Source organism: Malaclemys terrapin, chromosome 7, assembly GCF_027887155.1.
Source record: "Malaclemys terrapin pileata isolate rMalTer1 chromosome 7, rMalTer1.hap1, whole genome shotgun sequence".
Classification (NCBI taxonomy): Eukaryota; Metazoa; Chordata; order Testudines; family Emydidae; genus Malaclemys; species Malaclemys terrapin.
This window is the reverse complement of record NC_071511.1, coordinates 84,264,755-84,292,494: the sequence shown is the minus strand read 5'-3', so window position 1 is coordinate 84,292,494 and position 27,740 is coordinate 84,264,755. Positions and strand designations below refer to the sequence as shown.

At 42.4% G+C, this 27,740-nt stretch overlaps 1 protein-coding gene across 1 annotated transcript in view; it reads right to left on the bottom strand.

The window, feature by feature from the left end:
• The window catches only part of SUPV3L1 (Suv3 like RNA helicase), a 41,170-nt gene extending 13,611 nt beyond the window's left edge, over positions 1 to 27,559 (bottom strand). The window contains exons 1-8 of the mRNA XM_054035416.1: positions 27,273 to 27,559; positions 10,123 to 10,200; positions 9,657 to 9,764; positions 8,302 to 8,416; positions 5,996 to 6,164; positions 2,550 to 2,661; positions 1,320 to 1,397; positions 199 to 290 (exon numbers count right to left, since the gene is read on the bottom strand). Coding sequence (XP_053891391.1) covers positions 199 to 290; positions 1,320 to 1,397; positions 2,550 to 2,661; positions 5,996 to 6,164; positions 8,302 to 8,416; positions 9,657 to 9,764; positions 10,123 to 10,200; positions 27,273 to 27,528 — 1,008 coding nt within the window. The 5' untranslated portion in view covers positions 27,529 to 27,559. The remainder of the gene's footprint in view (positions 1 to 198; positions 291 to 1,319; positions 1,398 to 2,549; positions 2,662 to 5,995; positions 6,165 to 8,301; positions 8,417 to 9,656; positions 9,765 to 10,122; positions 10,201 to 27,272) is intronic.
• Positions 27,560 to 27,740: the final 181 nt, after the last annotated feature.

Sequence of the window (27,740 nt, the reverse complement as noted above, 5' to 3'; positions counted from 1 at the left end):
ACCTCTTTTGATTCAGGAGGCTTACATAGCCAACATATCAAACACAAGCTCGGACTCCTGTAGATTTGATCAGTATTTTCTCAAATGAGGGATATAGTAGACACCTGCAATATTTTAGATAGTTTAGTAGATAGTAAAGTGTATACAACTTTATAGCCACTGGACAGGGGAGAAAAAAGGGGACAGTATAAGATCTACCTCCACTTCCTCTCCTGTAGAATACATTAGCTCTGTCACCAAGTCAATAGCAGCAGCTTCTCCACAAATGTGAACTTCTTCTGCACTGAGTCCTGAAAAAAAAATGCAGTGAAATAAAGCGTTAAAATATAAGTGTTCACACAAATCAGCAATACTGAGAGCCGACAGAGGTGGTTACAAAAAAAAATCAAAAAATCCTGCCTACTGAAGATGGCAATAAAGGATGAGATTTCTTTCCTTGTTTATTTTTTCTTCCTACATATCCATAGTCACTGTAACTTTTGCTTGTGCATTTACCTAAACCACCACTATATACACTGCTAAGTTTTAATGGAGCAATTCTTGACCTTACCAACTATTATCCAATGTCAAATCATCCATCTGATAACTATCTTAAAAGTTAATATTCTGCTGACACCCTCTTGGTGCCTTGCCATCATCTTCATATTTGCCCAACATGGGAACACACGCCTAAGGTTCCACTGCTTCACTTGTAAAAGGAAAAATGAAACTAACTCTTCTACTCAAACTTCTCAAAATTTCCTCAAATATGGAAAAGTTACAGTTTCCTTTTTCCACTCCAACTTTTCAAAAGTCACAGAGTGGGGAAAGAGGTAAAATTAGGGGAGGGTGAGACAATGTTGTTTTTTAATCATTCTGCTAAATTCAGTGGTAAAAGAAAGGGGAGAGAAAAACCCAAAAATGTGAGATTTCCAGTCTTTGAGGACAAAAAAAAATTCAAAAGTTCCCACTAAAAAAAACCCATAAAATTGAAAACATGTGCCTGCAAGAAATTTGGTTCATAATTAAACCCATGGGGGGGAGGAGAGGGAGAGAAATCAGCCAAGTCTAAAATTTAAAAGATTATAGAAATGTTTTATTATTGGCCAAGCTAGCACACATTTAACACTAAGTTTTAAATTAAAATTCTGCTGGATTACCTATAATTACAATTTTTCAATTTACAAAAGTGTAGGTTATATGATAAAATGAGGCTTCTCTACTAATCAAGCAGGTAAACAAACAACAAATGCATTCAATATAATTAGTGGTAAGTTTAACACACTTGGAGCTAGTTTATTAAATGTAAAATGGCTCAGCTTCAACATTGATGGGCATACCTAAAAGTGCTCTGGTCCAGGCCCATCCTCTAGCCGGATCTTTGATCATCTGAATTTCATCAATGACAGCCACTTCATCTTAAAAACAAGAAAATTATGATGTTAGGTGACGAGCGCCTAGATGGCACGACTACATATGAAGGAACATCTCCAAGAAGCACAATACAAAATTGAAGTTATTTCCTACAAGAATTATTCAATTCAGTCTCTTTTGCATTCCAAGACTGCTCTGAGAGTATCCAGATTTAATAACTCTCAGATGACAGTGCTATAGCAGAGGTCAGAAATTGCTAAATTAAAAATAAGAATACATACAGCACTTGCAAGTCTAGAATGAATTGCTTAAGTTTAACCTCTTACAGGGTGTAGGATAAATATGAAATTAAAGAATTAGAGTTATATTTCCTTAACCAAATGTAAGCTATGTGCATTGTAAAGAAAGACCCTGCCTAGCAAGTAAAAGGAAGGCCTTGAAAATAATAAGTGGTAAGGCCAGAAGGAATAAAATAGGGAAGATGTCTGGTTCAAAGAATAACTAATGAGATAACAGGATGTTTTTAAAAAAAATGCTTCTGACCAACAGGGGTGACTGCAGATGGTTTTAAATAAAACACAGACAATCTGTCTTAAAATGAGCCAACACGACCCTTCCCCAACCCACAAACTAGTGTTAAAGCCTGTGTGAACTCAGGTGCAATGGGAAAACTGTTGGACAGCAAGAAGGAGGAGAGGAAATGCCTTGAGAAGAAAGGAGGTTGTAAATCTTATCTGGATTAAGACTGGAAATAAGGGTGAATTGTCTCAAATTGTTTTTTAGCTGAAGTCAGTAATTGGCAATGACATCACCTGCTTGTTAAAGGATATAAAAGATAAACTCTTAAAGGGTTCATTGCTAATACCTGCCTGACCACACTGGAGGAGACCTATATGGGTCTAAGCACCCCTGGGTTTAACAGCCCACTTGTAAGTATCTTAATCAAATTCTTATAAATGTTTTGTTACTTTTTGGATGTAGTATATTGGCTAAGAAGCCTAATTAATAAGCATGTTTAGAGCAATTGTATAAGTTTGGCCTTTGGATTTAATAAAGGAATTTATGATTAAATTAGTGTTTGGAAGTTTTCCACATTAATAATTTCAAATATTATTACTAATTTCAACATAGAGGTGTAAGCATCATTGCATATAAAGAAACCCATGCATATGAAGAAAATAACCATGTATACATACAAGGCGTAGTAACACTGCACATCTCAACAGTGCAAGCAACATGAGCTGCTTGTCTGCCTTCTTGATCAACAAGAACACGCTCTTCTCCTGTTACCAAGTCACATGGCACACTCTAAAAGAATTAAGGAAGTAGAAGTTAAATTACTATCTTAAAAATAGAATTAGAATATTTTCCAAAGGGAAAGAAAAATTGAGAAATTGTGACAGAATATGCCCCTGTATTCACACCCTACAAACTAATGTAATAATCTTTGCACATGGCATATCTTGTACGGTAGTATTTGAAAACTTCAGTTTGGGAAAGAGGTCTGTCTTAGACAAAGGAATGTATGTTCTGCTTAATTCACATTTAAGCAGTAAACAGAGTCATCAAGCACAAACAGAAACAAAGAAAGCTCAAACAGGTGAGAAAAAGCCAGCAGGGAACAGCCTTTCACATAGATTCTTTGTCTCCTAGTGCCCAGCTGGAAATGTTTTTAAAGAGAGGGACTGAAACTGTAAAAATAAGGGACAAACACCCCAAAGCACAACCCCCTCTCTCCCTGCCTATCGCATTCACAGCAACTCACTCAACAAAGGAAGCATTCCTTGGACAGTGGGGCGGGATCCTGACCTACAGGGTTTGGTCAGTAACACTGCTGAAAGCATGTGGTGAGATACTTTGCTTCAATCTGATATAGTTTAAGTCAAGTCAGGTAGGAGTAAATATCTTACCTTTATTTTTCTTGTAACCATTTCTGACTTTTCTGCCTCATTACTTGTACTCACTTAAAATCTCTTTGTAGTTAATTAACTTGTTTTATGGTTATCTAATCCAATGTGTTTAATTTAAAGTGTCTGAATAACTATTTGAGATAATAAGATGGCACACTGTTCTTTTTAAAGAATAACAGATTTAAAATACTTTGTACTGTCCAGGAGAGGGCTGAGCAGTATTGGACATACATTTCTGGGGGGAAATCTGGGATTGGAGGCGTGTTGGGGTCACCATGCGTATAACCAAGGCTGGTGAAAGCCAGAGTGTAACCCAAGTGTGGCTGGCTGGCTGCACTTACACAGTGACATGCAGTGTGGTTTGCATGATGGAAGGCTGTGAATGGCCCAGGTGGGAGCTACTTTTGCAAAGCTTTGTAAGTTAACAAAGGTTGCCAAGCAGGGGTGACACAGCTGCTCATATCTGGATAGTTTGCTGGTATGTCACAGAAATAAACCCAAGTAGATAATGTTTTCACCCCTCAGCTCATACTACATGCCTACATACATAGTCGGATGGAGCCCAATTTTGTTGACCTTCTAGACATGGAGGGGAGGAAGTTGAGGATACAATTTCCCTCTGATGGGTGGTTTAAATTGTACTGATCATTGTCTATTGATTAAATGCGATGTGGTAGGACAAGGGAGGGGTGTAAAGTGTCTTTTAGCTCAATTTTGTTGCAGTTCCTATGGTGCTGTGTTTTTAAAAGTCAATCAAAGTGACCAAAACTTTGGATGGGTGCCTTTTTGGTATAGTTTCCTCTAAAACAAAATCTAAATAAAATAAGTTATCTTAACAACATCTTTCTCCCTCCTGCCCATCCATGTGATCTAGTAGATTACCATCTCTGGTTTGATTTCTTTTAGAGCGGGGATAGATTTATCCTTGAGAAATCTCTGCCAAAAGTAGTTTACAGAAGACAGACAATGGAGTACAGTAAATATTTTGTTCTAATATGTTCAATTACATTCTAATATGCTTAAAGCGGCATTTAGAGACTACTAATTTCTGTAATCAGAAGCTCTCTCCTCCCCCGCCATTCCCCAGTTCCTGCAATGTAGCATCATTATGCTTTAACTTTGTATTTCTCCAGCCCCACAAGGTATATGCTTTAATCATATTAGCAACAACATACAATACACTGAGCACAAAGAATCCTCAATAGATTAGGAAACTTTTTCATGACAACTCCACTAACAAAGGGTGCACATGCATACACACACTATATATATTGTTTCAAATTACTTATTCAAAGGCAGATGTTTGGTCTTAGGGATTAGAATTTTGTATTAATGTAAAACACGTTAGAAATTAAAATGATAAGAATTACAACATCACTATCAGGGGGAGAGATAGCTCAGTGGTTTGAGCATTGGCCTGTTAAACCCAGGGTTGTGAGTTCAATCCTTGAGGGGGGCCACTTGGGGATCTAGGCCAAAAATTGGGGATTAGTCCTGCTTTGAGCAGGGGGTTGGACTAGATGACCTCCTGAGGTCCCTTCCAACCCTGATATTCTATGATTCTATGACTATTGTTAAAGAATTAACCGAAACTCAGCATGTTTTATTGACAGATTATTACTACAAATTTATATGTAATTACTATATAAATATTGGTGATTTTAACACTTCGTCTTTTAAATTAATGCTTTGTAATACCATTTCTATTTGCCTTCCTGCAAATTCTATGCAGCTGGAAACAGGCTAGAGAAAAAGACCTACAAAGATTTTGGAGGCAATCAGCAGAGCTAATGAAATTTTATTCAAGCCACCTAAAGCAACACCATTGCAATGCCCTTTAAATCAATGCCCTTTAAATCATGCTGCAAGTGGGTAAAACATTTTATTCAATGCCCACTAGTACTAATATAAACACTAAAACAGGAAGAGAGAAGTTAGTATACGCCAGGGTAGCTATTTTGAATAGAAATGAAACTAGCTTATCAAGTTGCTATATAACAGGAATAAATAATTCTATATTATATATTGACTAGAGAGCAATGCCCTCCCCCATCGACGTTCTGAGATGCATAAACCTCCACACCAAAAAGAAAGGAAATTCTATAGACATGGTGTCCCCTGACACAAGTACTTCCTTGCAAATACATGCAACAAGCTCCTGGGAGTGGTCCACCAATCTGGAGGGCTTTTAGCAGAGAGATGGACATCATGTGGCAGCTGGAAGGCAAGAAATGAACTTGCTACGACTTACGGTTTTCATGGTTTAAAAACACTTCTCCAATTAAATCTAGCACTGCTTTACATAGTGACCCAATAAAGTGATTTATATAAAAATCAACTTGTCTTTCATGTTTCTATTTCTGTAATTTGCTAATGAAAATTTGTATTTTATTGAACGTAACCTGAATTAGGTGTTTTTTTCTGATATGTCCCCAGAGAGCCCTACAAGAAAGCTAGCAAGAGCCAATGTAAGCACAGGGGTGAGCCAGTGACTGAAGGGCAATAGACTGCTACATGCATGAATGTATGGAGTTCTTTGGACACTGTTTCATCTCTTTCTGTGAACCACTAGTATTAATGAACACTGACAGTATCATAATTCAAGACTACATTTTAGCAGAGACTATTTCAAAGACTATCCTAAAGACTTACATTTATTAAAACAAAATATTTTGTATAATGACATGAATGCATGTAAAGTTGAAGAGAAATTGTTTAAGTAACACACTGACAGCATCATTACTCTTTTGGAAGATCTCATGGGCCAGCAGTTTTAATGGACCACAGTATATTCCTGATTTTGCTGCCAAGTATCTTTGGATAGCATGGTGAGTTTTTCCACTATTTGTAGGGCCAGCATGAAAGACTATCCTTCTTTGAATAGCCCTGGCTTCTGGATACCTAAAACACAAAATAAAAACAAAAATAATTATAATCTATCATCCAGATACAGAGTTGGGTGAAATCCCAAGTGAATTTGTGCTAGTTGCCCGTTTATTTTAAATTGTCATTTAATAAAACAAAAGACTGGGAGGAGATAGTTCTTAAACTCAATCAAGTACAAAGAGGTTTCAATATAATCCTCAAATATTAGTAGATCTCTTGACCATTTCACATTTCAGAAAGTTTAAAGTTGAATATGTGAATACCATTGTCAACAAATAATATTCTTACTACTATTGTCTTACTACTGCATTCTTTTTTATTTACTTTTTAGATTTTGACTTAATATCTATTGAATGGCATGTGAGTAAAAGACAGCTTTGTATAGAGGTAGTTTCTATCAACAAGCTAAAATTATTTAACAGGGGAGGAGAAAGAAAGAATGTCAGATAATGGAACAACGATCTCATAGCTGAAGCCCTCTCATTTTAATTTAAATTCTTTGGCAAAGAACACTGATAGTAACAGACATCACATCAAAGAAGTCTGACTCCTGGCACAAAAGGATTGTAAAAGTGGTCTGACAGCCATTGTTCAACTTTTATGTCATGAAGCCCAGGTCCAAAGCATCCACAAAACTGTTTTTTCTTAGAAACAATTCTTGCCAATACCTGACTCTCCAGCAAATGTGTCATTTCATTAATCACCCGGATAATGGAGAGTGTGTGCTTATAAAACTTGCGAATGACACCAAGCTTGAAGGGGTTGCAAGCACTTTGGAGAATGGGATTAGAATTCAAAACAAACTTAACAATTTAGAGAACTGGTCTGAATTCAACAAGAGGAAATTCAATAAAGACAAGGGCAAAGTACTTCACTTAGGAAGGAAAATCAAATGCACAGCTACAACATAGGGAATCACTGGTTAGGTGGTAATACTGCTGAAAAGGATCTAGGAGTTATAGCAGATCACAAATTGAATAAAAGTAAAAAATGCAGTGCAGCTGCAAAAAAGGCTAATATCATTCCAAGGTGTATTAACAGGAGTGTTGTAAATAAGACACAGGAGGTAATTGTCCACTCTGCTTGGCACTGCTGCCCAATTTTGAGCAACACACTTTAGGAAAGATGTGGACAAATTGGGGAGAGTCAAGAGGAGAGCAAAAAAATGAGAAAAGGTTTGGAAAACTGGATATATGAGGAAATGTTTAAAAAACTGGGCCCGGGGGGAACAGTTTTCAAATGTGTTCAGGGCTGCTTTAAAGAGGATAGTGATCAATTGCTCTCCACACCCACTGAAGACAGGAGAAGAAGTAATGTGGTTAAGCTGCAGCAAGAAGATTTAGGTTAGGTATTATTAAAAAATTTCTAAGTATAAAGGGTAGTTAAGCTCAGGAACAGTCTTCCAAGGAAGGTTGTGGAATCCCTATGATTGGAAGTTTCTAAGGGTACGTCTTCACTTACCGGAGGGTCCGGCGGCAGGCAATCGATGTTCTGGGATCGATCCCGGAAGTGCTCGCCGTCGACGCCGGTACTCCAGTTCCACTAAGCCGAGAGGAGTACGCGGCATCGACGGGGGAGCCTTCCTGCCGCGTCTGGACCGCGTTAAGTTCGGACTAAGGTACTTCGAATTCAGCTACGTTATTAATGTAGCTGAATTTGTGTACCTTAGTCCGAAGTGGGGGCTTAGTGGGGACCAGGCCTAAGAAAAGGTTCAAACAAACACCTGTCAGGGACAGTCTAGGCTTATTTGATCCTGCCACAGTGCAGGAGGCTGCACTTGAGTTTTCAAGGTCCCTTTGTGCCTTATACTTCTATGATTCTATGTTACTATGACCCTTGATTTCAAGGTTCTCCGTGTTTTCCTGAAATCATTACCCACCAAAGAATGGACAACTGAGCTCCATTTTAGGATTAGATATTATATAGCAAAGCTTTAACTACTAAACCGTACTGGATTAATCAAAACCTGTTACTCTTAGCTATACACTATTTCCAATTTGTATTGATACTAGTAGCCAGGTATGCACAGTATCAGTTCTGATAACTAGCTATAACAACATCTTCCAGACAATAAAATTAGTATAGTCTTTAGCATGAAAACTGCTGTCACTGACAGCAATAATATGAAAGTCTAACACTTAAATAAACTAACCAGTTGGGTGGCAATCTTAAGTCGCTGATCTTGCGCAGATCATCCATACAGTCCAGCATAGGAAAGATCTGCTTAGCATGTCTCAGAAAAAATGGAAAGAGATCATCAACGTGACCTGGAAGACAAACACTTTTAAGAAAGTTTGCTACTATTAACAAGTCATGGGTTCATGAGATGGGTTTTTTGAAAAAAGGAAAAGTAATATTATAATATAGACTCATTAAGCCTATAATGCAATACAATCTACTATCCAAAAAAAAAAAAAAAAAAACCCAAGAAAAAAAAAATCTAACTTCAATACAGTAACTTTGGCTATTCCACAGCATCTTACTGAACTTTGTTACAGAAGATTTCCAGAATAGGCAGATTTTTAGGATTATTTGTTTAGGATAAACCAAATAAAAATTTAAATTTATTTTTGATACTCTTCAATTAGTGTGGTATGACTACCATAATTGAGTATTTTGTATTAAAATTAAGATGAGTTTGAAACTTTCATATATAGGTTTGCTACGGGGTGAAGCTCATTCCTCAACTTGCTTTGACAAATATTTTATGTGCCACCATATACTATTTTAGAAGTTTATGAGAATTTTAAAAGGATGCTAGCAAATACTTTGGGTCCATAATTTAAAGTACAGTAGGTTAAATTATATTTCAAGTACAGAGAACTTTTGCCACATTTAACATTTTAGAATTGCCACCATTTAAAAATAAAGCAACGCTACTGTTTTTGTAGAACATATACTAAAGAAGAGCTGTGTGCATTTCTGTGCTGCTTCTATAGCCATCAACTAGCATCTCCTCTTCATAGGCACAGGCATTATTAATTATGTTACAGAATGTAATTACCAGAACATGTATACCAGTGTCAGTACTGACCAAAAAAAACACACAAAAGAAACAAAGCAAAGGATCAAAAGTATACTCTCCAGCTTCAAAAAAACTCAAGAGAAAGTAAGCAATATTAAAACTAGTAATCCATCAGAATATTCTCAAACAGCCCCTTAAAGATCATAGAAGTTGCAAAGCCATAACAGAAAAATATATGGAATGAAAAAAGTGAATATGGTCATCAAGTCTTTTTCTTAAAAATTTGTAACTTGCAAGAAATAGATATTTTTGTGGAAGGGATGCATCTTCATGGTGGTCTGGAGAGCAATAAGTGCTAAAGGGCTAGATCCCACACAGTGAAGTACATCTCCACTCCTTCCATTCCCACTTCAGTGGGCTTCAAGGGCATTGAGCACCTCATAGATTCAGACCCAGTTTTCTTTATCTTTATACAAGCCAGAGCAGGAAGTAAAAATATTCACAAACTAAGTTTTATTTTAAAAGATGTTCTATATACTTGCCTGAACCACAACATATATCATTTAGAATAATGTGTATATCAGCATTCAGGAAACTGGAGTCCATAATATACTTTCTAAAGCTTATAAATGCTTGGTGAAAAAGACGAGCTGTGGAAGGGGAGAAAAAAAATTTCACTGTTACATACAAAGTTTCACTTTGAAATACCCAACAGACCACGCAAAATGTCAATTTAAATCAAGCTACTTAACTAGAAATAATATATTTTTCATAATATATTTCTCAGATCTTTTGTACACAAACATTCAGATTAAAAAAGAAAAGCAAGCTGCAGGGTTTGCCTGTAACAGTTTTGCTAAAAAACAGCTAAAAAATAAGGCAAAACCCAAGATGACATATTTGTTTGATGTAGAATGTGTGTGAGTTATTCTACTAGAAAGGAAAAAACATCCAGATAATAACATCATTTTAAAATATGGCTGGTGCCACAAATTACATCTTTCTTACCATCCAGTCCATTTTCTCCTCCCAGTCTCTGCATTTCTTTCCGCTTGTAAAACTTATTTAAGATTTTCAGGACTTCACCTGTAAGATAAAAATTTAGAATTTCTTAACTTAATTGACATGTCAGATTAACCTTTGCTCAAATAGAATTAAGAAAGACTGCAATTATTTTGTTCAACTCAGTCTAAGGCCCAGATTTTAAAACGTATTTAGGCATTTCCTAACTTGACTTAGCAGCCTAGGTCTCACTGAAAGTCAGTGGTACTTGAGCTGCTAAGTCATTTTTGAAAGCTGTCTATTGGTCTTGCCACACTGAGCAGAGCATCTTAAAAAATGCGTGTCTAAATGTTTGTAAAAAAATGAGTGCTTGTCATCATGAACACACTCTTACGTTCGTTAAGTTTAATTACAACTGACATTGAGCCTAGTACTGGGAATGACAGTCATTTCAAGTGATTCCAGAGGAATTTCCATACTGGATCAGACCAGTGACCCATTTAGTCCGGTATCCGGTCTCTGACAGAAGCCCATCTCAGATATTTTATAGGAAGATGCAAGAAAATCTGTAGTACACAGTTACTACTCTTGTTAGTTAATGGTAGGCTGTGACCCAAAGCATAATGGTTTACATCCCACACACACTGTGTGTGTATATATATATATATATAAAAACCCATGACCACTTAGTTTCCTATTAATCTGGAGATTTTGTCAAAGGCTTGTTCAAATCACTTATTTTTTCTTTGACCACAATCCGTGACACTAACATTATGTTAGCCCAATCAAAGAGAATATGCCAGTTTCCAAACTGCTTAATAATTTTTTTAAATATATAATAATGAAATATATTTAAGACAGGGCTGGAACCCCCCCTGCAGCTGATAGTGGCCAGAAGACAGAAAATTCTACAAATTTCACACCAAAAAGTTTCCTGGAAAATTCTCCTCAAGATGACTGCACCAAGAATCAAAGAGGAACTGGGGGGGGATGAAGGCTCCCAACCCCACATGTCCATAGGGAAGACAGCGCCTAGATCAGAAGAGATATGCTGCATGGAGCTGTGTGTTATTGCTCTGACCATCCTCCCCATCAGGCAGTACGGCTCCTATAGGAGTTGTGGTACTATTAGCAGATTTCCACTCCAGTTGCTCAGTAGCACATCCATCATGTCAAATGACAAGCACCTACATCATGTTATCTTCCACTCTGCCCATCAAATTATTTTGATCAAGTAGAGTATTGACAGCATACAAGAAGTCCTTTAAAAAGGCAGAACTGTGCAGGCAGGATATGAACTACATAAGACTAGTGCATACATGCACAATAATGTTTATGCTTACAAACCTACACGGAAATTATCAGACTAATTTTAGGCACCAGTCTTGACAGCTTCCTTTTAACTTAATAGAAAGGAAGACTAGAATATTAACTGCCTATATGGCAAATGGAGTGGTTTATGAAAACCTGACTACATATTTACTCAGGCAACAGTTTCTTCTCTATTGTTCTGCATTTCTCCCTTCTCTCTAATCATCCCTTTATAGTTTGCTAAACATGACTGCAAATATTCAAGTAATGGAACTCTAAACACAAATAATAATCACTGCATTCCCATCACTTCAATCCCCTAGCCTTAGTTTTAAAAAAAGGGGAGGGACAGGACTCAAGAAGAGAATTCACAAATCAATATTTGAATTTGAGAGTTTAGGGGGGAAAGGGAAGAACAAGTTGTCTTAGGAAGATTAACACTTAGAACCAAGATACCAGCCGGAAAACTTTTCAGTGTATAAAATGACGAATACCAAATTCCAACCAGGTTAGACCCCATGCTATAGGATATAAACCTAAATAAATGTAAATGGAAATCTGGTTTTAATCTTAATTATAAAAGCCCTGACAGTCTACTATAATTTTAAAAGCATTACAAATTAAAACCTCATTCACCTTTAAAATAAAGGGTCACCACCTTTAAACATCTAATAACAAAAACTATTCATCCATTTCAGAAGTATCCAAATAAAAATGGTCAGACCAATATAAGCTAATACATCTAGAGTTGGAGCAGCCACTCCAACTTACCCAATATACTTGGCTATTGTAGCACATGGTACCATGCAAAAGATATATACGTTCCAAGAATACTGAAACATCAGAAAGCAAGCTAAGAACAGTGTAATAAACCTTAACTCGGAAAAGCAGATACAGGGTTACATTAGAGTTGCATCTGCTTATGTCAGGTATGAATTTAGCACTTATTAAAAATTAAAAGCCGTGGTGGCAAAAAAGGAGCACTTCCATCTGCAACTGAATAGAAGATTGCACACATTCTACTAGACGTGCCTTGCCCATTATCCACACATTCATGATCTGTCCTTTAATTACTGCTACTCATATCTAATATTCCTAAAGCTCTGAAAACATGAAGAACTAAATATTATTGTAAAAGTTAACATGACTAATCAAGAGAAAAAGCTAAGCATTCTGAGCAGCTACCGGGTAAATTTTACGTTCAAGATCCCCCTTACAAGCTACGCGTCAACTGGGCCTCATTTCTGAACTCACAAAAAGAATAATATATTTTATGAAATAGCTGACCTGGCCACTAAGTACAATTGGTTTAGATCTGTACACATTCCCATCAACCACGCTTTTGCCAGCCTTTCCATTTTTTCCCCCTTTGTTATTTTGTGTCTCCTGGTGCCAACACTGACTGCAACAGTTGAATGCCTTAACTTGTACCCTGCAGCATCAGCGAGTACCAGCAGAACAGTGCAGGGAAGACTTTGAACAGAAAACGCAATACAGTGGCGCCAACCCCAAGCCCTGCGTGAACTAGAACAGCACTCAAATAACCTATGAATGCATGGTGAGAATATTCTATTCACTAGCGCGCTCTCTCTCAAAAAATAAAAATAAAAAATGAAATCCCTAAATTCCTCTTTGGACTTTCCAGAAGTAGCTTTGAGAAGAGTGTGGAGAGCAGGAAATACACTTAAATGTTTGACATTAAGTGTGTCCATGAATCTAAATTCAGTTACAAAACTTAAAAGGTCAGTGTTATATATTATCCTAAGCAGTAAGGCATTGGGACTACAACATATCTCTTGACTTTAAGCACACACTCTTCCTTTTCAAGGGCTTGTCTACATTACAGAGCCTTGGCCAATATAATGATGCCAGCAGAGCCAAAGAGTAGATGCAGCATAAGCTGCAAAATAAGTTTGTCTGCCTGCACAGTAACTCCACCTCCCTGAGGTCATTAGCTAAGCCAAAGAAGAACTCTGTCACCATAGTCATATCTACCCTGGAGGTTTTACTGACATAGCCATGTCAGCTAGGCAGTGTGATTTCTTTTTCCTCTCTCGCTCCTAGCTAATGCAGCTATGCCAGCAAACCTTTGTGCTGTAGACCTGGCCTAAACTATTCTACTTCCCCTCACAGTTAGAATCTTGTGTCTAAGGCCGTGTCTACACTAGGGGTATGTCTACACTACGGGATTAATCCAAATTTATATAATTTGAATTTGGGAAACAGATTGTATAAAGTCGAATGTATGCGGCCACACTAAGCACATTAATTCGGCGGTGTGCGTCCATGTACTGGGGCTAGCGTCGATTTCTGGAGCGTTGCACTGTGGGTAGCTATCCGATAGCTATCCCATAGTTCCCGCAGTCTCCCCCACCCATTGGAATTCTGGGTTGAGATCCCAGTGCCTTATGGGACAAAAAACATTGTCGCAGGTGGTTCTGGGTACAGCCTCACCCCTTCCTCCTTCCCTGCATGAAAGCAACGGATGGCAGGCAACCATTTTGCGCCTTTTTTCCTGGGTGAACACTGCAGACTCCATACCACGGCAAGCATGGAGCCCGCTCAGCTCAAGACAGCAGTCATGAACACTGTAAACACCTCGCGCGTTCTCGTGGAGTTTATGCTGAGCCAGGACCAGAAAAACGAGGCGAGGAGGCAGCGGTGGCGGCAGTGCAGCGACAAGCGTGATGAGGACATGGACACGGACACAGAATTCTCTCAAACCGCGGGCCCCAGTGCTTTGGAGATCATGTTGTTAATGGGGCAGGTTCTATCCATGAAACGCCGATTCTGGGCAAGGGAAACAAGCACAGACTGGTGGGACCGCATAGTGTTGCAGGTGTGGGATGATTCCCAGTGGCTGCGGAACTTTCGCATGTGTAAGGGCACTTTCATGGAACTTTGTGACTTGCTGTCCCCTGCCCTGAAACGCCAGAATACCAAGATGAGAGCAGCCCTCACAGTTGAGAAGCGAGTGGCAATAGCCCTGTGGAAGCTTGCAACGCCAGACAGCTACCGGTCAGTCGGGAATCAATTTGGAGTGGGCAAATCTACTGTGGGGGCTGCTGTGATGCAAGTAGCCAAAGCAATCACTCAGGTGCTGCTACGAAAGGTAGTGACTCTGGGAAATGTGCAGGTCATAGTGGATGGCTTTGCTGCAATGGGATTCCCTAACTGTGGTGGGGTGATAGATGGAACCCATATCCCTATCTTGGCACCGGAGCACCAGGGTACCCAGTACATAAACCGCAGTGGTGCTGCAAGCACTTGTGGATCACAAGGGATGTTTCACCAACATCACCGTGGGATGGCCAGGAAGGGTTCATGACGCTCGCGTCTTCAGGAACACTACTCTGTTTAAACGGCTGCAGCAAGGGACTTACTTCCCAGACCAGAAAATAACTGTTGGGGATGTTGAAATGCCAATAGCAACAGGGGGTCCTGTGGCACCTTTAAGACTAACAGAAGTATTGGGAGCATAAGCTTTCGTCTTGCATCTGAAGAAGTGAGGTTCTTACCCACGAAAGCTTATGCTCCCAATACTTCTGCTAGTCTTAAAGGTGCCACAGGACCCCCTGTTGCTTTTTACAGATTCAGACTAACACGGCTACCCCTCTGATACGAAATGCCAATAGTTATTCTTGGGGACCCAGCCTACCCCTTAATGCCATGGCTCATGAAGCCATACACAGGCAGCCTGGACAGGAGTCAGGAGCTGTTCAACTACAGGCTGAGCAACTGCAGAATGGTGGTAGAATGCGCATTTGGACGTTTAAAAGGTCGCTGGCGATCGTTACTGACTCGTTCAGACCTCAGCCAAACCAATCTCCCCATTGTTATTTCTGCTTGCTGTGTGCTCCACAATCTCTGTGAAAGTAAGGGGGAGACCTTTATGGCGAGGTGGGAGGCTGAGGCAAATCGCCTGACTGCTGATTACACGCAGCCAGACACCAGGGCGATTAGAAGAGCATACCAGGAAGCGCTGTGCATCAGAGAAGCTTTGAAAACCAGTTTCATGACTGGCCAGGCTACAGTGTGAAATATCTGTTTGTTTCTCCTTCATGAAAACCCACCCCCTTGATTGACTCATTCTCTGTAAGGAACCCACCCACCCCCTTCCCCCAGCTTGCTTTCAAACCAAATAAAGTCACTATCGTTTAAAAATATCATTTATTCTTTATTAATAGATTATAAAAAGAGGGAGGGAACCCAGGTGGGGTTTGGGAGGAGGATCGGCGGGAAGGAAAAGGCCACTAAAAAAAGGTTAAAAAAAATGACAGCCTTTTGCTTGGGCTGTCCACTGGGGTGGAATGGGAAGGTGTACGGAGCCTCCCTCCCCCACATCGCCCCCCGCGTTCTTACACGTCTGGGTGAGGAGGCTATGGAACATGGTGAGGGGGGAGGGGGGTTATACAGGGGCTGTAGCGGCACTCTGTTATCCTGCTGCCGTTCCTGAAGCTCTACCAGATGCCGGAGCATGTCTGTTTGCTCACGCAGCAGCCCCAGTGTTGCATCCTGCCTCCTCTGATCTTCCTGCCACCACCTCTCATCTCAAGCGTCTCTCCTCTCCTCACGTTGGTCCCTCCTGTCCTCACATTCACTGGCTTCTTTCCTATACTTTGAAACCGTGTCCTTCCACTCATTCAGATGAGCTCTGTCACTGCGGGTGGATTCCATGATTTCTGCGAACATCTCGTCTCGCGTCTTCTTTTTCCGACGCCTTATCTGTGATAGCCTTTGGGACGGAGGAGGGAGGCTTGAAGAATTTGCAGCTGCTGGAGGGAGGGAAAAAAGGAGAGAATTTTTTAAAAAGATACATTTTGCAGAACAATGCTTATACTCTTTCACGGTGACCAACACTATTCACATTACATAACACATGTGATTTCTGTGCAAGGTTGCATTTTGCCTCTTAATATTGAGTGTCTGTGGCTTTGCTGCTAGAGATCACAGACGCAGTTCCCGGCAACAGAATTCGGCTTGCATGCGGCCATGGTAAGCCATTGTCTTTTGGCTTCTGCGCCCTCCTTTCCCACATACCAAGCAAAGCCTGTTGAGTGCTGCGGTTTTCCTGTTAACCTTCGGCAGCAGAAAACAAACTAACCCCCCCCACCCCCCCAATCCAATTCTCTGGATGATCGCTTTATCCCTCCCCCCACTGCGTGGCTGGTATCAGGGAAGATCCCTGCAGGAACCAAACTAACACCTCCCACCCCGCCATGAATTCTCTGGGATAATCGCTTTACCCCTCCCCCCCCCACGTGGCTGGTATCAGGGACAATCCCTGCTAGCCAAACGCGAAAAGCTCTGGACCAATTTCCCTCCCCTGCGCTTGGATAACTGCAGGGAAGGATTTCTTTTCAGCCACAGGCAAACAGCCCAGTAGGAACGGCCACCTCTGTCCCCTTAATTAAATTCCCATATTTCAACCAGGTTACCCTGAGCAATATCACTCTCCTGAGGATTACACACCAAGATAAAGAACAGATGTTACTTGAATGCCAGCAAACACCGGGACCATACGCTGCCAGGCTTTGTCATGCAATGATACCAGATTACTTGCTGCAAGCATGGCGTGGTCAAGTGTCCTACCATGGAGGAGGGAATAAGGCTGCACTGCCCAGAAACCTTGTGGCAAGGCTTTTGGAGTACCTCCAGGAGAGCTTCATGGAGATGTCCCTGGAGGATTTCCGCTCCATCCCCAGACACGTTAACAGACTTTTCCAGTAGCTGTACTGGCCGCGAATGCATCCCAAGTCCTCAGGGCAAAGTAATCATTAAAAACCCTTGCTTTTAAAACAAGTTTTATATTTTAAAAGGTAAACTCACCTGAGGTCAATTCCATGGGTCGTGGTCTTGGATACTGGCTTGGGAGGGTTGGGAGGGTACTTCAGTCAGGCTGAGAAAAAGATCCTGGCTGTTGGGGAGAACGGAGTTCTGGATGCTCTCTGCAAGCTCGTCCTCCTCCTCTTCCCAGTCCGCAGAATCCTCAGGTGTAGCTGATGAGATTATCCCCGCCTCGGAATCCACGGTCAGAGGTGGGGTAGTGGTGGCGGCCCCCCCAGAACTGCATGCAGCTTGGCGTAGAAGCGGCATGTCCGCGGCTCTGACCCGGAGCGACTATTTGCCTCCTATGTTTTTTGATAGGCTTGTCTGAGCTCCTTGACTTTCACGCGGCACTGATCTGAGTCCCTATTGTGGCCTCTCTCCATCATGCCCTTGGAGATTTTTTCAAAAGTTTTGGCATTCTGTCTTTTTGAACGAAGTTCTGCTAGCACTGAATCCTCTCCCCATATAGCGATCAGATCCAGTACCTCCCGTACGGTCCATGCTGGTGCTCTTTTTCGATTCTCGGACTGCATGGTTACCTGTGCTGATGAGCTATCTGTGGTCACCTGTGCTCTCCACACTGGGCAAACAGGAAATGAAATTCAAATGTTCGCGGGGCTTTTCCTGTCTACCTGGCCAGTGCATCCGAGTTCAGATTGCTGACCAGAGCGGTCACAATGGTGCACTGTGGGATAGCTCCCGGAGGCCAATACCATCGAATTGCGGCCACACTAACCCTAATTCGAAATGACAAAATCGATTTTGGCGCTACTCCGCTCGTCGGGGTGGAGTACAGAAATCGATTTTAAGAGCCCTTTATTTCGAAATAAATGGCTTCGTTGTGTGGACGGGTGCAGCGTTAATTCGATTTAACGCTGCTAAATCCGAATTAAAGTCATAGTGTAGACGAGGCTTAGGAGAACTTTACTATTAAAGGAATACTAACCTACTATACTGGCAAAGTGCCCCTACTGTGGGCACAGCTACACCAGCAAAGCTGCACTTTCTACCAGTATGCTAAAACCACCCCGCACACATGAAACAAGATATACCAACAAGGCTGCACTTTTCTGGTAAAACTGCATCTACACTAGGGACTTCTGTTGCACAGCTCTGTCAGTCAGGGATCACAACTCCTCATACCACTGACCAACAGAGCTGTGCCAGTAAAAGTCCATAGCACAGATCTAGCCTTGATGTTTGTACACCACCTAGGGGCAGCAGAGCCCTGATCCCTAACTGGGACCTCTAGATAGTATGCTACATAATAAAACAATATTACCTCCTCCCAGGTAAGTCAAAGAGCATTTCTCTTTAATTATTCTTGATCTTTCTGTTGACTTTCACACAACTGAGCACTCACCATTTATGTTCTACACTTACATGAATCTGTGTTCTCCTGATTATTATTCTAATTGTTTTTTCAGCATCACCTTTAGGGGCTCTTCATCTTCCTATCTATTGGAATCCTCATAGGGATCTATTCTCCGGTCTCTTCTCGTCTCTCTCTGTATATATGCACTTTATTTAGATGATCCCCAAATTTACCTCTGACCTTTCCCCTTCTGACCAGTCTAGCATAGTTGAAAATTTGACTATTTACTCCTATTCTTTCCTTTGTCTCTCTTAGCCAATCTCTAGTCAGAGGACAGTACCTTAGCTCTCGTTCCTTGACTACTTTGCTTCTTTAAGAGCATTTTGTGAGGTACTTTGTCACAGGCTTTTTGACATTCCAAGTAAGTTACAAAAGCTTTGCAGGTTTGTCCCCAACATGTCATATTCATCTAGAGCGGGGGTCTCAAACATGCGGCCCGCGGGGTTATTTTCTGCGGCCCACAAGCTCCTCGTGGCCCCCCCGCCCTCCCTCAGCATTTACCTAGAGCGGCTCCGGCCTGACACGCACCAGGGGCAGGGCAGGCTCCCTGCCTGCCTGCCCTGCCCCCGCGCCGGGAAGCGGCCGGAACCTGGGGGAGGAGGGGCACAGGGGCGTGTGTGTTGCTGTTGCTTCAGGCACCACCCCCAGCAGCTCCCATTGGCCGCGGTTCCCCATTCCCGGCCAATGGGAACTCCTGGGGGCGGTGCCTGAAGCAACAGCAACATACACACCCCTGCGCCCCTCCTCCCCCAGGTTCTGGCCGCTTCCCGGAGTGGTGCGGGGGCAGGGCAGGCAGGCAGCCTGCCCTGCCCTCGGTGCGCATCGGGCCGGAGCCCGCCCCCCGAACCCCTCCTGCAGCCAAACCCCCGGCCCTGAGCCCCCTGCCCTACCCCGCACCACTCCTGCTCCCCAACCCCCTGCCCTGAAACCCCTGCTGCACCCCGCACCCCCTTCCCTGAGCCCCCTGCTGCACCCTGCACCCCAACTCCCTGCCCTGAGCCCCCGCCACACTCCACCACCCTCCTGCACTTCCTGGGGGCAGGGAGAGGGCGGAGTTGGGGTGGGGATTTCGGGGAAGGGGGGCAGGGAAGGCGTGGGAAGAGACGGGGCAGGGGCAGGGCCTCATAGAAGGGGTGGAGTGGGGGCGGGTCCGAAGGCGGCAGGGGGGAGGTGTCAGTAAATGCGGCCCTCGGGCCAACGTACTAGTCCTCATGTGGCCCTTGTGGTCATTTGAGTTTGAGACCCCTGATCTAGGTGCTTTTAGTTCTATTTTTAAACCTTTATCCTAAATATGAAGTGAAGCTCACCAGACTGCAACTCCTAGCATCACTGCTACCCTTCTTTTCCCCCCCCCCCCCCCAAAGACAGGATCAACATTTCCCACTCTCCAGTCTTATTGAAGAGTAGCCAATTTCAATGACAGATTGGATATTTTCACTAGAAACTCAACTGCCTTATTCTTAAATTCCTTCAGAACTCTTGCACATATACTATCAAGTAAATCCTAGTGATTTCTTGCTCTTAATTTTAATCAAATTTGTTCTAGCACCTCCTATTCTGACACTTTGAACTCTAACAGCACCTCAGCTTTATTACCTGAGAAGTGTGGGTCCAAACGCAGAATCTCTTCATCACTTCCTGTGCTGAAGGCAGATAAAGATGAGATCACTCAGCTTCTCTGTTATGTCTGTATCTTTCTTTATGCACCTGGTAGACCAATGGACCAACTGATCCTGTCTCAGGTTTCCTAATATACTTAAAATATTTCTTGTTATTTATTTTTATGTCTTTGGCTATTTATTCTTCAAAACCCCTTTAACAATTAACTTTCATGTTATATTTTACTTGACACAGTTTGTGCCTTTCCATTTCCTTTACTAGGCTTGAAATTTCATTTTCTGAATCAGTCGTTCTCAAAGCTGGTCTGCTGCTTGTTCAGGGAAAGCCCCTGGCGGGCCGGGCCAGTTTGTTTACCTGCCGCGTCCGCAGGTTCAGCTAATCGCAGCTCCCACTGGCCACGGTTCACCACTCCAGGCCAACAGGGGCAGCGGGAAGCAGCACGGGCAGAGGGATGTGCTGGCTGCCCTTCCTACAGCCCTCATTGGCCTGGAGCGGCGAACTGCGGCCAGTGGGAACTGCGATCGGCCGAACCTGCGGACACAGCAGGTAAACAAACCGGCCCAGCCCGCCAGGGGCTTTCCCTGAACAAGCAGCAGACCAGCTTTGAGAACCACTGATCTGAAGGACACCTGCTTCACTCTAACAGCCTCTTGAACCTTGCCATTTAACAACCCTTTTTTTCTCCTTTGCCTTTCTGCTTCCGTCTTGGGTAGAGGTGTGACTATTATAGTATGCTTAAATAAACTGCATGCTGAGCCAAAGGATTTAAATTCACTCACCTTTAACATAGGGTCTTTTTGACTAGCTTGTTCTTATTTTTAAAACTTCCTTTTTAAAGTTTAATGTCACAGTGCCAGTTTTTGGTATGATTTCTCCCTCAAGGATGTTGAGCTAATTATATTATGGTCACTTATGAGTTAGTTGCTCAGCTATAATTACTTTTTGAATCAATTCATAAGTTCTTTAGAACTAAGTTAAGAATAACTGTTGCAAGAAGTAACCATTTTCAGGTGTATGGAAATTGCTTCTCTGAACCTTTTCCCATGCTGACATTTGACCAGTTTATATAAAAGTAGTTGAAATCACCCTTTATTATTGTTTTATTATACTTAGCTGCCTCTGACTTCCCCGCACATTGTGCAAACAGCATCCTTTTCCTGATCAGGATGCCACCAGTAGAATCCTATTAAATTAATGTTATAAGAATACAAATCCATTTGTACTTTAACAAAATTAAAAATAGCTACCACACCAAGTTACTAATGCAGGCTTCTCTGTAAAACAGGGGTTGGCAACCTTTCAGAAGTGGTGTGCCGAGTCTTCATTTATTCACTCTAATTTAAGGTTTTGCGTGCCAGTAATACATTTTAACATTTTTAGAAGGTCTCTTTCTATAAGTCTAGAATATATAACTAAACTGTTATTGTATGTAAAGTAAATAAGGTTTTTAAAATGTTCAAGAAGCTTCATTTAAAATTAAATTAAAATGTAGAGCTCCCGGACCGGTGGCCAGGACCCGGGCAGTGTGAGTGCCCCTGAAAATCAGCTCGCGTGAGGCCCTTGGCACACATGCCATAGGTTGCCTACCCCAGCTGTAAAATATCCATTACCTGTGCTAAAACTAACTCTGAGAGGTCAGAAAATTAAAAAGTACACTTCCTCTAGTGAACTTGATAAAGAAACTCAGGATTTCCAGTTAGTTATAGGCAGACTGCAAGACATTCTATGTTTAAAGTGTACTTAGTTAAAATACCAGGAAGATATTTCAAACTTCAACTTCGTTGTTTGAAAAGATTTAAAACAAATCTATGTAAGGAGACTTCAGAATCTATAGCCTTTCCAATTTTAACCCACTCTTGCATAAAAAGCCTATGGCACCTATAGGTCCTATGGAGTTACAGTATGCACAAAATTTAATAGTGTGCATCTTTGAGTCTGCATGGTGTGTAGAATTTAGAATTTAAAGTTAAGCAGCATGCCCGTTATCAAAGTCTTCATAACTTTATTTGCTAAGCTGCCAATGTCCCTTTGGGTGTTCTGGAATTTTTGGCTACTACATAACTGTTACTCATTAAAATTAACAAGTGATTAATTGCAGAATTATGCACACTGTGGAAAATGGTCAGCCTCATTATTTACAGGATCAGTTATTACATCTTTTAATTTACTTACAACTCTTTCCTGAGTTTTACTTTGAGAATGCGATTGTATAGAAGCTTTATGTTCAAAACATTGCTAATAATGAAAGGAATCACACAGTACATGTTCAGCATACCCATAGAGAGCAAAGGTTTGAGAGTTGTGGGTATCTTGTTTTTTTAAAGAGAGGGATGAATGTTTGAAAAGATAAATTTTGTTAGATCTTCTCCTATTACTGCTGCACTTTATAGTACAGAACCTACTGGGAGCAGAACAGAGAAAGCTAGAGGTCAGGCATTTGCTTGAGGGCTCTTGCATTGCATTCCTCACAAACTTAGAAAACGAAAACTTCTAGACATTTTAAAGTAATCAATTATTTGTGTAAAGGTGAAGAATTTAACTAATCTGTCAAGATAGGCCTTGTTCTCTGCCCACAGGTATTAGAGATCAAACAGATTCTATATGTGTTTTTCCTAAACCATTTCTCAAAGTTATAATTTTGAACAAAAAATACTGAAATTCATTTCTAATACATATCAAATAAAGACCACTGCTACTACCCGCTTAGCCAGTTATCTGGCTCTATTTGCTATCACCTTTCAGTCTAGCTCTACTGCAGGGGTCGGCAACCTACAGCACGTGTGCCAAACACAGCACGCGAGCAGATTTTGATTGGCACGCAGCTCCCTGCCGCGGTCCCAGCCTCCAGCCCCACTCAGCCCCCTCGCCCACCGCTCTCCCCTGCGGTGGCAGGAGGCAGAAGCTTGGTTCTGCAGCAGCCAAGCTTCCCCCCTCCTCCGCTTCTTCCCCCAGCGTGGTGCTTTCCGGCCCCTCCTCCTCTCCAACCCTGCGCCAATCAGCTGATGGCCCTAGCGAGCGGGAGGGGGAAGAGCGGCAGCGTGCACACAGCTCTGTAGAGGACGCAGAGAGAGGTAGGGACGGAGCCTGAGGGGAGGAGGTGGAACAGGGCATATCCCTTCCAGCCCCCTGCCATGAGCCACTCAGGGCAGGGGGCTGGGAGCACCCCCACGAGCCGAGCACCCCAGCCCTCTGCCCTGAACCCCCTCCACCACAACACATACCCAGCCTTCTGCCCTACACCTCCACAGCCCCAGCCCTCTGCCCTGAACCGCCACACATACACTCAGCCTTCTGCCCTGCACCTCCCACACCCCCCAGCCCTCTGCCCTCACCCTTGAACCCCCACACACCTAGCCTTCTGCCCTGCACCTCCCACACCCCCCAGCCCTCTGCCCTGAACCCCCCACACCCCAAGCCTTCTGCCCTGCAGCCCCATACCCCTAGCCCTCTGTCCAGGCTCCAGCTGCTATTCAAGGAGGAGTCTTCACACATCTCAGACTTAGGAAGGCACGATAGTTCAGGATTTCCACTTAACACTCTGTGTGGCAATAATCATGTTTTGTTTTGTTATTTATTTATTTACCAAGCCCATGCAGTCTCTTCCTGGAAAGTCTCCCCTAACCACTTAGCTTGCTATAAATTAATACCAAACAAGGCAAGATAAAGAATGTATTTTTTCATACAACGCACAGTCAGTCTGGAACTCTTTGTCAGAGTATGTTGTGAAGACCAAGACTATAACAGGATTCAAAGAAGAACTAGATAAGTTCATGGAGAACAGGTCCATCAATGGCTATTAGCCAGGATGGGCAGGGATGGTGTCCCTACCCTCTGTTTGCCAGAAGCTGGGAATGGGTGACAGGGGATGGATCACTTGATAATTCCCTGTTTTGTTCGTTCCCTCTGGAGCACCTGGCATTGGTCACTGTCGGAAGACAGGATACTGAGCTAGATGGACCTTTGGTCTGACCCAGTATGGCTGCTCTTATGTTCTTATTATTTTGATATGTTTCCGACTTCCCACTGATATGTTTCACACAGACCATTTACTGTCTAAACTAACATTAGATTAGGACTATATCTAATAATCTAATGCATTATGTATCTAAAACTGTTTTCATTTAGATCCTACACTCTTTAGAGAACCAGTGTCATCTTCAGTGTTATATAGCACCAAGAGCTCAAGAAAATTGCCGTGTTTAGCAAGTCCTAAGGTTTTTATGGCATGTGTTGATAAAATAACATTGCTCCTGGGTGGAAGAGGAAAATATATTCGGAATTAATAAGTGAATGATTGAAAAAAAAAACTTTAAAAAGAAAAACTGAATTACACCTAGCATCTCAAAAAAAAGCTTTCAAGTTCTAGGGAAATATTGATCACATATTTGGGGACATGAAAAACAGAAAAGAAACAAAATGTTTGAAAGGGCACAAAGCATTTCCTATTTTGTTTTAATTTAAACTCCACATAAATTAAAAGATCATGCTAGATGACAAGAATTACAACTACTGTATATGACTTCTAAAATAAACTAGAGCAAGAGATTCTTTTCTTTTCTGCCAATGCCAGAGTTCAATATTCCATAATGCTCCTGCAACACTCAACAGCTTCAGTAGCACAGAGTGCATTAATGTGAATACAATTCCCTATAAGGGTTTAGTTGTTAATGATAAAAACAAGGAGTCCGGTGGCACCTTAAAGAGTAACACATTTATTTGGGCATAAGCTATCGTGGGTAAAAAAACCTCACTTCTTCAGATGTATCATGTTAACCTCTGAAACACACACTGAACCCTGCATTTATGTTCCAGCTAGAAAGTGTTTCTGCTCATCTTTAAAAATGGTCCAAAACCAAGACGACAAAATCTCAGTCTTTTACAAACAGCTATTAAAGAATATTATGGTTATCACAGATCTGATCAAGTTCCCCCTGCTGGACGCTCATCAGACTGCTGTGAGGGGAACCAAATGTTGACTCCCACATGCCCTTAGCTTCCTGGGATTGGTAAGAATTTAGGCACCATCCTGGCTTTGGCCCTCTAGGCATGCACAGACCCAGATCTGTGGGTAGGTCTACACTTACCTCCGGGTCGGCAGTAAACAATCGATCTTCTGGGATCAATTTATCGCGTCTTGTCTAGACGCGATAAATCGATCCCGGAAGTGCTCGCCGTCGACGCCGGTACTCCAGCTCGGCGAGAGGAGTACGTGGCATCGACGGGGGAGCCTGCCTGCCTACGTTATTAACGTAGCTGAATTTGCGTACCTTAGTTCGAAATGGGAGGTTAGTGTGGACCAGGCCTTTGTCTCAAACTACTCTTGGCAGGGGACCCTGCAGACCAATTGTCTAGGCCCTAAAACTAGTGCCACCTCCCCAGCAGGTCTATCACATTCCCCAGAATCCCACCAAAGGTGTGAGCCTTCTGGTTTACAGGTTCTCTCTTCAAGGGTACATGACAGTGAAAGCAAACAGACAGACTTTGTACAGGATTCTAAACACAATTATTCTTTACTTAGTTAAAATGAGAAATACACAAATCTATACAAAATAATAAATACATCTATACGCATGCTTCAGATTCCTTCCTATTCTGAAGAATTCCTTTGGCTTGGGCCTAGTTCTCTGCGCTGTCCAGGATCTTTCCCCTGCAGATCACGGTTTTTCTTCAGACTCCTGGAACCTTTCTATATGAGCTGATCATCTCTGACCTTGGCTGCTCACCCAGAACAGACCACCTGCCACAAAATCCTACCCATCTCTTCCTCTCTCCTGACAAAGCTTCCTATTTATCTGAGAGTCTCCTGAGTTTATCTATCCCCATACTAATACCTGGGCTCTTTGTTCTCTCCTTGGTGATTTTCCATTTCCCCCGCAGAGAAGATGGAGAAACTAGCTTCTTTGCTTAGACATCCTCCTTTGCATACCCATTGTCCCAAAATGATTCCACCTGAACAGGCGACCATTAACGATCTAATAAACCACCACAGTATCTGGACTGGGATAGATGTGCTACAGTCCCTCTCAGCAAATGGTGAATTCACCATTCACAGAGGATACACTTGCCATAATACAATAATTCATAACAGCTTTGTAACACCAACCAGAATTCATATGTTGCACATAGACAGATTCCCCAAGTCATCACAATGGTGTCTGAAGATGATCCTCCAAGATACAGTGGTGTAAGTTTCTAACATAGCTGGGCATTTACTAGAAATGCTCATGAGCCGTATGTTTGATTTTGATCTGGAGAAAATTCAGACATCTGCAGCATTACCACCTGCCCATCACAAAGTGAAATTTGAGGAAACTAATATTTCAGATGCAGACTGATTAGGATTTGTGACAGTGAAGTTATGAAGCTACCACATATAAAAGTGACTGCCCACAAGATTTCAACCTAGCCAATGAAGTGCCCTCTATAGTAATACAACGTTTTCCCTAATAAGGGGCAAAGAAAACAAAATCACAGGTTCTTCCTCCAATTACAACACACCTTGTAGGCTTTTAACAAAATATGTTGCCAATCCTGACAAATTAAGATTTGTAGGTTCTTGGTTCCATTTTTCTTACCACTATGCTTAAGGAACAATCACCACATCTGAACAATTCAGAGGTCCTTGCCTCAGGTCTGTTAAAAGGAAATGAAACTGGTAAATAATTAAGTAGATATGTCCTACGCTAATCATGAAGACACTGTAAAGGAGAATAGATTTCTTATACATTTCTGTTCTTGTAATACCACATTTCTCTACTGTTAAAATAAGACATTACAGTTCTCCATAAACAGATAATATTCAAAGAGCTACTTGCTACAGCATGACAGACGGACTTCTGCACCAGATAGGAGGTAAAGAGAGTTTAGCATAGACCTGAATTGTAACCATACCAAGAACCAGACTGACCCCTTCAGACACGCTGTCTTGACTATTTCCTAGTATTGTTACATTCAGGACTACGCCAAACGCTGTTCACCTGCTACCTGACGCACGGTCCCTCCACGGCCCAGCACCACTTACTCTTGTTGAGCGGCTGGGTGAGCTCGGCCCCGATGTCCCCCTCCGGGCCCGGCACCAGGGGCTGCACGTGCAGGGGCACGAACAAGGAGGTGTTCGGGGCCCTGCCGCCGTTCCCCTCGGACGAGGAGGCGGCGGCCCGGCTCGGGTGCCGCAGGCCCCCCAGGCTCCGGAAGACAGGAAAAGCGGCGCCGGCATAGCGGGGCGAGGGTCCCGGGCGGGCCGGCAGCCGGGAGAGCAGCCGCACGCAGCGGTTCATAGACGCAACACGCTCCGCTCCGCCGGCAACTGCGGCGCAGCCCTACTGCGTCATCACAGCGTGACACAGACCCTCGGTCAGGGCTGCCCGCCAGGTGCCTGACTGGGGAACATGTTACCAAAGCCGGCAGCAGCCCCGCCAGGCTTGCCGTGCATCCGCAGGGAGAGGACATGCTGAACCCGGCGGCGCCCCTTCCGCCGATACCCGGCCCG